The following is a 9,709-nucleotide window of genomic DNA, read 5'->3' as shown; positions in this document are numbered from 1 at the left end:
GTCCAGGAAATAGCAGAGACAACCCACGTGCCCTTCTCTCCAGGCGTCCATAAATAGATGTGTCCACACTGGCTGTGACAGTCCTAGCAGAGCCTCTGACCCTTCTAGCTGGGTCCTGATACATGTTTTCTGTGCTGGCCATGTTATTTCCAGTCGCAGATCCTCTGGAGGGTTAGGCGGGTGCCGCCCCAACTCTTGGAGATTCCAAGCAAAGCAGCTCTGATAAGGAGGTTTCTGACCCCCCCCAGTGAAGCAGCTGAGGATGGGAACCACAGGGGTGCTTCCTCTGTCAGCAGCATTACCATTACCATTACTCTAGCAGCTCCGGTGGGGAAGGAGAGGGATTTCCGTTGTCCCCAGTCTGGCCCCCTGGTTATTGAAAAAGTTCAGAATTACTCTCTCCCCTTGTGGAGTGGTCTGAGTGTTGGAAGTACCCAGGAAGAAGCCCTGAGCAGGTGCCCTCAGGAGCAGTGCCCATGGCTCCCCACATCAGCCAGAGGCCCAACCCCAGGAAGCCACTCCTGCCCGGGGATGGGGAAGGTGGGCTGGGTGGCTGTGTGCACTGCCCTGGGCCAGCTCACTTGAGCCTGCTGAGCCGCCTAGCCAAACATGAGCCTCTCTCCTGTTGTATCAGATGCTGCTCTGGGGACCTGTGCCAGGAGCCTCTGCCAGGGCTTTAAATAGCTGCCCCCATTGATCTGGCTGCAGGCAGCAGAAGCCACACTGGGTTAGCCTCCATCAAGCGCTCAGGTTTCCCTGAGGACTGGAGTCAAGTGCCAGGGAATGGCGTGGTCTTCCCTATGACCTGGTGCTCCCCACACCTGTCTCCAGGGCCTGGGGGGTGGGGAGGACTCTTGTCACTTCATCTGCAGCAAAATACAGCCCCCACCACCTACCAGAGAAAACCGTCTGGCATTGTAGGGAAAAGGGGTTTGCCTTCAAAAGACTGTTGCTTACTTTCAGTAGAATGGGGAATGACACTGGTATCTTCCTTAAGGGTTGTTACAGGGATGAAATGTATGTAAAGTGCTCAACAGGGCACTGGACTCACTCCATTGATGGCTGTCTTTGCTCGAAGTGTCTTCCTGATGCTGCTGCTGTTGCTGCTTGTGCTTTTTCTATGCTTACATTCTCTCTCTCTCTCTCTCTCCTCTCTCTCTCCTCTCTCTCTCTCTCTCTCTCCTCTCCTCTCTCTCTCTCTCTCCTCCTCTCCTCTCTCCTCTCTCTCTCTCTGTCTCTCCTCTCCCCCGCCCCACCCACTTTCTGACAAAGCCACCACCATTTTGTAAGGAACTGTAGCTTCTCTCTGAAACTGCCGGGAAAGGGAAAATCTTTTTAAAATAGCCATCACACAACTGACAGGGTCCCCTAGGTTCAGGCGGGGAGGTGAGGTCGAGTGAGAGGAACGGCTTAGCAGACGCGGGGATGCTCCTCCCTTCTCACCCCTCCGAGCTAAGGAGACGGTCACTTTCTCTTTAAATGCAAATGAACTCCCTCCAGCTTAGCTTTCACCCGGTGGTGTTCCCGGGAGGAGAGGGCGGAGGGCGGAGGGACCTTGCACCGAAGCATCCTCGAGACCCCAAACCTCCAGGTCAGTAGCCCCCTGAGAAAGTGAGGGCGGGGGCGGAATGACGCGGGTCTGACGCTCGGTCTTCGTGCGCGGCTCCAGAGCTGAGCGATGAGTTTGGCACATGGCTTTGGAGCCCGGGCGTGGGAAATAGATCCCCGGTCGCCCCAGCCGCTCCTGGGGAGCACAGGCTCTATCAAGTCCCTAATTGGGTCAGACTGCTGCAGGGAGAGGCAAACGATGCGCTCCCGTCTCCCGTCCCCACACTCGCAGACCCCGTCGGTGCCAGCCACCTATGTGCCAGTGTAAATGCTTCAGCGCCACCCATCCCCACCGCCACCCCCAGTCCCAGAATTCGGAGTTAGGCTTGGTAGCAGCAGCCTGGAGTGAGACCCCCAGAGGAGGGGACCCCAGCCGACCAGAGGCTTGGGGGGCGGGGCTGGACCGGGGACCGCGGAGCAGCCTAGCCACAGGCACAGCCTTTGTCGGAGGCCCAGGCAGCCAGGGGCCGACCACCCAGCCCACCCTGGCTGCAGCTGAAGCCCAGCAGGGACTTTCCGACCGGGAAAAATGAAGCAGCTGGAAGGAAGCACACCCGGGGGAACTTCTGGGAGTCCCTAATGTTTTCGGTTGGGGGTGGGTGGGAAAGGAGGGATGCCGGTGTCTATGTGGGGGAAACCCACAATGAACCCTGCCCTGTGTTCCGCGGCTTCTCCTACAACTACCCAGACTCTGGGGCCTTCCCAGACGCCCCCACCCGCACCTTGTCCCCCTCCCATACTGACAGCGTTTGTCAGTATCTGCTTAGGCCACTAATAAATAGAATGGGGCTTAGTTAAGACACCCCTAATCTGCAGCTCACCTCTGTCCTGTCTCCCACTACATTTCCTCTGCCAGCCCTGCCCCCCAGCCACGGGGACAGGAAGCCCCAGTAGCGCCAAGATACTTGTGTCTGGTCCCACCCTTTCAGGAGGGGCCTAGATTTTCAGGCTTAAGGGGAATTAGGGTGGGCCTTAGAAGGTCCTTCAAGTGTACACGATCCCAGCAGCAGCCAATGGCATCTGGCTCTGCCCCTACTGTACAGATGAGGGGACAAGCTGGAAGGTGCCAGGTCCCTTCCCTGGTGCAGTTCTCAGGGATTTCTGGGTAAAGGGTTAACTCTGCCCCTGGCTATCTTTGTGGGGTTGCTTCCCTCCTAGGCCTGAGGCCCAGCCAGCGCCCAATGGATGACAAAAAGAAGAAACGGAGTCCCAAGCCCTGCCTGGCCCAGCCAGCCCAGGCCCCAGGCACACTACGCAGGGTCCCTGTGCCTACCAGCCACAGCGGCTCCTTGGCCCTAGGACTTCCTCATCTGCCATCCCCCAAGCAGCGGGCCAAGTTCAAGAGGTGGGTACAGAAGGGAAGCAAAGAAGGAGGGACCCAACTCTGGGTTGCACTGTAGAGAGGAAGGCAAGGGGGGCCTCTGCCTTTAGTTCCTAAGCAATACTTGATGCCTTTCTGGAGCAGGCCCCTGAGCACTCAGAGCTCACTCAGACCCAGTCCCTACCCTCAGCTGTGTGGCAAAAGGGCCAGGTGGGTCCCTGGGATCACATAGCGTGAGGATGCGCCTCAGAGGATGGAGTGAGCAATTCTGCCAGAAAGTGAATGTTCCACGCTGAGAGGCTTACCTGGTATAAATGTGGAAGAAAGCCATTACCTGAAAGGTTTCAGGAACCACAGGTGGTTTGGGGGCCCTGGAGTATCAGGGGACAGGAAATGGTGAGGGAATACCTGGGGGCACAATTTGAATTATCTGTTGAATTTTTTTTATGATTGGGAGTTTGCATGCTGCCTTATAATGTGTCCGTGTTTCTTCCCCACTAAATACAATGTATTGTTTCTCCAGTTGTTCCAAATAAGACCACTGTGTTTTCCTGTGTTGCCCAAGAGGCATGAAGCTCAAGGCTGTGGGGAGAGTAGCAGGAAAGGCAACTGGGAAGGCAGGAGGGCCAGACTGGCAGGGGCATTCAATTTTATCCTGAGAGCAGTGGAAATTTTCAGACAGTTTTTTCGGTTTATTGGTTTGGCTTGTTTTCTATGTATTTTTGTTTTTGTTTAAAACAGTTTTTAAATAGAAGAGGGTTGGCTGGGCATGGTAGCTCACGCCTGTAATCCCAGCACTTGGGGAGGCCGAGGCAGGCAGATCACCTGAAGTCAGGAGTTTGAGACCAGCCTGGTCAACATGGTGAAACTTCGTCTCTATTAAAAATACACAAATTAGCAGGGCGTGGTGGTGGGCACCTATAATCCCATTTACTCAGGAGACTGAGGCACGAGAATCGCTTGAACCCGGAAGGCAGAGGTTGCAGTGAACCAAGATTATGCCATTGCACTCCAGCCTGTGTGACAGTGAGACTCTGTCTCAAACAAACAAAAAAATTTAATTAAAAAAAAGAAGAGGGCTGGGGGTGGTGGCTCATACCTGTAATCCTAGTACTCTGGGAGGCCAAGGCAGGTGGATGACCTGAGGTCAGGAGTTCGAGACCAGCCTGGCCAACATGGTGAAACCCCATCTCTACTAAAAATAAAAAAAATTAGCAGGGTGTAGTGGCGGGTGCCTATAATCCCAGCTACTCGGGAGGCTGAGGCAAGAGAATCACTTGAACCCAGGAGCCGAGGTTGCAGTGAGCCGAGATCGTGCCACTGCACTCCAGCCTGGGCAACAGAGACTCTGTCTCAAAAGAAACAAAAAAAAAAAAAAAAAAAGAAGAGGGACAGAAGGATATTTTGGGAGGAGGTAAGATAGCCCTGGTGACAATAAGGGAGTAGCTGTCTCTACATACACTGAAGACTAGGGAGGATAAGTGACTCCCTCAGGGTCATAGAACAAATGAGTGAGGCACTCAGACAGGAACCCAGGGACCCCCTTTCAGGCACTGCTCTGGCTGTTATTAGCAGAAAAGACTTCTTTTTGACCTCTTCACACCTCCTCACCCCTTCCTAGTGCCCATAAACTTATCCATTTATGCTAGTGAGTAGATGGGCAGATGAGTTAGTGCAGATAGGCAGATAAACTAGTGCATAGGTAGATGGCACAAAAGGCCTGGAGGTGCCTGACTGCCCCCCACCCTGTGATCATGGTCATGTCCACCCCATCCAGAGTAGGCAAGGAGAAGTGCCGCCCAGTCCTGGCTGGAGGTGGAAGCGGCTCTGCAGGCACGCCCCTGCAGCACTCCTTCCTGACTGAGGTGACCGATGTCTATGAGATGGAGGGGGGACTCCTGAACCTGCTCAATGATTTCCACTCGGGCCGGCTGCAGGCCTTCGGTGAGTCCTGGGGGCTGGTTTCAGCGGGTCTGTGGATAGGGCTGGAGGGCCCAGTCCACGGGGCATGGCTGGGACCAGGGTTCCAGGAATCTTTCCCAGGGTTCAGCCAGGGGCTTCATTCCAGGGAAGGAGTGCTCCTTTGAGCAGCTGGAGCACGTTCGGGAGATGCAGGAGAAGCTGGCCCGGCTGCACTTCAGCCTGGATGTGTGTGGGGAGGAGGACGATGAAGAGGAAGAGGATGGGGTCACTGAGGGGCTGCCAGAGGAGCAGAAGAAGACAATGGCTGACCGTAACCTGGACCAGCTGCTTAGCAATGTGGGTTCATGTCTGGGTGCTTTGGTTCCTGGGGGTGGAGGAGGTACATACTCCCAAAGCCATTCCTGGGCCCTGGGTGAAAAGGTGGGAGTGCATGGATCCAAGAGCTCTGGGCCCCTCAACCTCCCCAGAAGATAGCCCCCAGAGCACTGGGGATTTGGCCTGGTTCCCCTCCTAACAGAAGCCTCCCTTTTTCTCTTTGTTGACAGCTGGAAGACCTAAGTAATTCCATGTATCCTTTCCAAGGAACCCCTCTGTGTGTGTGTTCCTGAGAGGTCAGTTTCCTCCTCCCCAGCCCTCCAGGAGTATTCACACATAACCAACTTCCCCACCTCTTGCAGTCCTGTCAGATTTAGCCACAGACTGCCCGAACCCAGGTACAGGAATTTAGAATTTCCCCAAAATTAGAAGAAAAGTGGTTGCAGGGGATGTTTTACTACTGATCAAAATCTTTGTGAGTACTTTAGCTGATAGCAGTCATGGCAAAGCTTGTGATGTCCTCCTATCCTTTCAGCATTGAACAATTATTTTTACTAATTTACACTACCACCTCACCTGGTCCTCAGTGAGAACAGAGCGCGAGTGCGTGTGTGCACACCCGTGTGTCTGACCTGCACGATCTGGATGAAGAGAGAGGGGGTGAGAGAGGGCAAGCGGGGACTGCAACCTCAGTTCACAGACGGCCGAGACCCTCGTTCCCGGACCTTTGCACAGGTGAAGGAACTAAGCCTTTGCAGGATGGGAGACCAGGGTGGCAGGAAGGACTGGTCCAAAGCGCCACGATCCTTGACGGGCACAGCCAGAAGCTCCACCTGGCCGAGAACGCCGAGCCTGAGGAGCAGTCTGCTGCGTAGGTGTCTCACGCAGGCCCACACTGCCCCTCTCATTCTCTTCAAACTGTGACTTTTTACGGACTCGGGCGGGTGTTCCGCGGCCCCCCAGGTGCTATGCGGGAGGGGGGCGTTGGATGGAATTAAACCGGAAAGCAAGCAAGCGGCTCCGTGTCCTGCTTCCCCTCCTTGCGCCTTTCCTCCCGGCCTCCGCGGAGACAGCCCAGCGCCGCGTACCTTCAAGTTCACATTGCGGCTGTGGGAGGGGGAGTCGGGGGCTGGGGCGACGCAGGTGCGCCTCTAACCTGGACTGGAAGAGGTTGCCGTGGGGACAGCGGGGGCGGGGCCCACGCCCGCGCATGCTCAGGAACGACGCCGACTAATGACGCACTTCGCAGGCGCGCCGGCCGAAGGGCCGTTGGCTCCCATGGAGGAAAAGCTGCTGGTTCGGAAGGTGTCGGCATTGCAGGTGCGAGGGCGGGCGCGGGGTGCACAGGATTTTTCCCTCAGGGAAATCATGGGGTCTCGTACCTGGACCTCCCAGTGAGATGCTACCACGTTCAGTCCCCTAACCGCGCGCCAACCTCTGGAGATACCGGCTGTCCCCAACCGCGCTGAGGAAAGCTGGGACCCACGGACTCCCTGCCCTGCGCGCCCCCACTCCCACCACACGCTCGCGCGGGATCAGGGAAACGGGAAGAGCCTTAAGGCGAGGAGGGGCATCCAGTCCGGCATTCTCCCTTGAGTCCCCCGGAGTCCCAGCGCACAGCCCACCTATCCTTTCCCCGCCATCGGGTCCCCTCCTGCATTCGCCGGGACGACCTCTCCAGGACAGTCCTCCGAGATGCCCCCTCTCTTACCGTGATAAGAGACTTCTTTCCTCTCATTCTCCATACCAGGCCTGCGTCCGGGGCTTCTTGGTCCGACGCCAGTTCCAGAGCCTGCGAGCTGAGTATGAGGCGATTGTACGGGAGGTCGAGGGCGACCTGGGCACGCTTCGGTGGACCGAGGGCCGCATTCCCAGGCCGCGATTCCTCCCAGAGGTAGAACACACCTAGGAGAGAAGGGAAGGAGGGACTTGGGCAGGGTGGAACCCACCGTGTCCCGGTGACAAGCTTTTCTCACTGGAAGAGGCAGTAGACTCACTTCCTCACACCCCACTCCTTAACCCTCAGCAACTTATCTACTAGATCGTGGTGCCCAGCTACTTGGAAGGGTTTAACCCTAGGGCTCTCACATCTCTCTTGTTTCTCAGAAGGCGAAATCCCATCAGACCTGGAAAGCAGGAAACAGGGTAGCAAATCCAGAGCAGGGGCTGTGGAACCACTTCCCGGGGAAAGATTCTGAGGGAGAGGCCACCTGGGAGGAGATGGTGCTGAAGAAGTCAGGAGACAGCTCAGCAAATCAAGGAAGCGTCTGCAGAGATCACAGCTCCTGGCTTCAGATGGAGCAGAACAGGAAACCCAGCCAAGAGGAGACCAGAGACATGATAAGGATGGAGAATCCAGGTACCTCTTTGCCAAGATCAGGGCAAGCCCCTGACCCTCACTGTGCCTCAGCCTCCCCATCTGAAGAGTGAAAGGCTCACGCTAGATAAGCTGCATCCCTTTCCCGTCTTCCCTCTGCCGGAATAGGGCCATCACATGGTTGGGCAGTGGTGGGAAGGGAGTTTCCAAAGTCTAAGGCTAGGCCATTTCCCAGGGTCTGCTCCCTCAAGGTTTTCTCCTTCCTTTCTTCCCTCCTTCACAGAAGCCACAGATCCAAGACTGCCCCACAGCCAACCTCAGCTTCAAGAACTTCAGTACCACCGCAGCCACTTGGCCATGGAATTGCTGTGGCTGCAACAGGCCATCAATAGCCGTAAGGAGGTAACACTAACCTGGAACTCTTTCAGAACATTTAGGGTCAAGGGTGGGGGTTCGGGAGAGACCTCCTGCCATGCCCAAGCAGGCCTACTTGGTACAATGTATGTTCTCTCCCCCAACAGTACCTAATTCTCAAACAAACACTGAGATTCCCAGAGGCAGGCCTGATCAGAGAGGAGCCAGGCGTGTGCCCAGAACATGGGGAACAGACCTGTAAGAGGGACCAGTCACAACCCAGCGCACCACTGGAGGACCAGTCCTACAGAGACAGGACCGCTGGAGAGCTAGAACAGGAGAATGACTCCTGTCAGAGGGTCAAATCACCCCACAGATCCCCAGGATGTTTGGCCACTACACAAAAAAGCATTGCTGGGGCTAAGTGCAGAGAACCATGCTACAGCCGGTCTGGACCCCCATCAAACAGCCAGGCCTTGGGGGACAGGCCTCACCAAAGGGCCAGATGATGGAAGACAGACCTTTGGAGGGACATGCCTGCTACAGATGAAAATCCTGGAGGACCAGCTTCCCAGAGGCTTAAAACCTAGGGACCATTGTCCTAGGAAGTCCAGGACACAGCTGTCTGCACTCTATGAGGACCCAGATATTAAGGAGACGTCTCCCAGAAAACTAGATCACAAAGAGCCTGACTGCCGAACAGCCAGGACACAAGAGTTGGGCCTCTCAGAGGACCACATCATCTGGGATGGGACCTTGGCAGGGCCAGAGCATAGTGTCCTCGATCTCTGGAGGACTAAACCACCCAAAGGCCAGATCCCCACTGATAGAAGCTCCAGAGATGGAACCTCCTATGAGCCTAGTCATGAAGGACAGAAAAACCAGAGAACTATACCATGGAGACCAAAGTCACCTGAGATCCTGTCTTCTACAGGAGCAGGCTGTACAGGAGAGGAACAGTGGAGGGGCAGGCCATGGAAAACAGGACCACCTGGCTAGACCCTGAAGCCAGGAGAAGATCAAGTTCCAAAGGGGAATGCTATGAAAGGGCAGTGAGACAAGACCTCATCCTACCTCCCTGACCAGCTCTGCCTTCTGCTCCTGCCCCTGGCCATTGGTGGCTAGTGGGGCCAAGAGAAGCTGGAGTAGAGAGCTGGCATGAGTATAGGGAAGCAGGAAGGACACGCTTTCAATCCTCTGCCTGTGACTCAATCCAAATTTGTTGATAAGGGGCTGGGCGCAGTGACTCATGCCTGTAATCCCAGCACTTTGGGAGGCCAAGGCGAGTGGATCACCTGAGGTCAGGAGTTTCAGACCAGCCTGACCAACATGGTGAAATGAAACCCATCTCAACTAAAAATATAAAAATTAGCCAAGCATGGTGGTGCATGCCTGTAGTCCCAGCTACTTGGGAGGCTGAGGCAGGAGAATCGCTTGAACCCAGAAGGCAGAGGTTGCAGTGAGCCAAGATGATGCCACTGCACTCCAGCCTGGGCTATGGAGCGAGACATGGTCTCAAAAAAACAAAACAAATTTGTGGCTAAGGAGTTACCTAGGGGAAGTGGAATGGGAGACCTGTTGGGAATAAAGCTTTTTCTTAGATTCTGAGCCTGGCTGCTTTCATCTTCTTCTTCTGGCCAGGACAGACTCTGGGCCCTGCTGTTCACTTCCACTGGCATGGGGCATTGACCCTGGAGCCAGCTGGGAGCCATGGCCCAGGAACAGATCTAGCCATCCTCCTTAGGGAACAGCTCCCAAAGCTGATCCCCCATTGAGCTCAGCCTTGTGCTTTAGAGTGGCAAGGAGGCTCTGGAGAGTAAGGTAATACCTATGTTTAAGTATGATCTCCCAAGGCCGGGCACGGTGGCTCA

General features: G+C 55.5%; 2 protein-coding genes and 1 long non-coding RNA gene across 4 annotated transcripts; 2 read left to right on the top strand and 1 right to left on the bottom strand.

Moving 5' to 3' along the window:
- Positions 1-1,207: 1,207 nt before the first annotated feature.
- Positions 1,208-6,182, top strand: CCDC28B (coiled-coil domain containing 28B). 2 transcript variants are annotated; one of them, XM_033227307.1, is made up of 6 exons: positions 1,212-1,591; positions 2,767-2,953; positions 4,707-4,873; positions 4,998-5,188; positions 5,398-5,420; positions 5,988-6,182. In XM_033227307.1, the coding sequence occupies exons 1-6, from the start codon at positions 1,480-1,482 to the stop codon at positions 6,040-6,042; spliced, it is 735 nt and encodes a 244-aa protein (XP_033083198.1). In that variant the 5' UTR covers positions 1,212-1,479; the 3' UTR covers positions 6,043-6,182. The 2 variants fall into 2 exon arrangements, with proteins under 2 accessions (XP_033083197.1, XP_033083198.1); XM_033227306.1 differs by lacking the exons at positions 5,398-5,420; positions 5,988-6,182 and having other exon boundaries at positions 1,208-1,591; positions 4,998-5,350.
- On the bottom strand, positions 5,608-6,893 carry LOC117092957. The gene is made up of 3 exons (XR_004440980.1): positions 6,879-6,893; positions 6,256-6,457; positions 5,608-6,133 (listed from the first exon to the last, which is right to left on the bottom strand). It is a non-coding gene; the product is annotated as an uncharacterized LOC117092957 (long non-coding RNA).
- Positions 6,359-9,446, top strand: IQCC (IQ motif containing C). Its single transcript, XM_033227302.1, is given in 6 exon segments — positions 6,359-6,487; positions 6,918-7,061; positions 7,274-7,526; positions 7,768-7,886; positions 8,006-8,326; positions 8,328-9,446. Coding segments are annotated over 6 exon segments (1,434 nt in total). The 5' UTR covers positions 6,359-6,400; the 3' UTR covers positions 8,838-9,446.
- The last annotated feature ends 263 nt before the right edge of the window (positions 9,447-9,709 follow it).

The sequence above is a fragment of the Trachypithecus francoisi genome, unplaced genomic scaffold, assembly GCF_009764315.1.
Source record: "Trachypithecus francoisi isolate TF-2019V2 unplaced genomic scaffold, Tfra_2.0 Lachesis_group12, whole genome shotgun sequence".
NCBI classification, from domain to species: Eukaryota; Metazoa; Chordata; class Mammalia; order Primates; family Cercopithecidae; genus Trachypithecus; species Trachypithecus francoisi.
The sequence above is the reverse complement of the archived record's forward strand: the minus strand, read 5'-3'. Positions and strand labels throughout refer to the sequence as shown.

What these genes read in the sequence shown, in the direction of transcription:
- CCDC28B (XM_033227306.1), top strand. Translation starts at nt 1,480, where the DNA reads ATGCAAATGAACTCCCTCCAGCTTAGCTTTCACCCGGTGGTGTTCCCG. An exon ending in TCGAGACCCCAAACCTCCAG is followed by an intron (nt 1,592 to 2,766) that starts GTCAGTAGCCCC and finishes CTTCCCTCCTAG; the next exon opens with GCCTGAGGCCCAGCCAGCGC. An exon ending in GGGCCGGCTGCAGGCCTTCG is followed by an intron (nt 4,874 to 4,997) that starts GTGAGTCCTGGG and finishes GCTTCATTCCAG; the next exon opens with GGAAGGAGTGCTCCTTTGAG.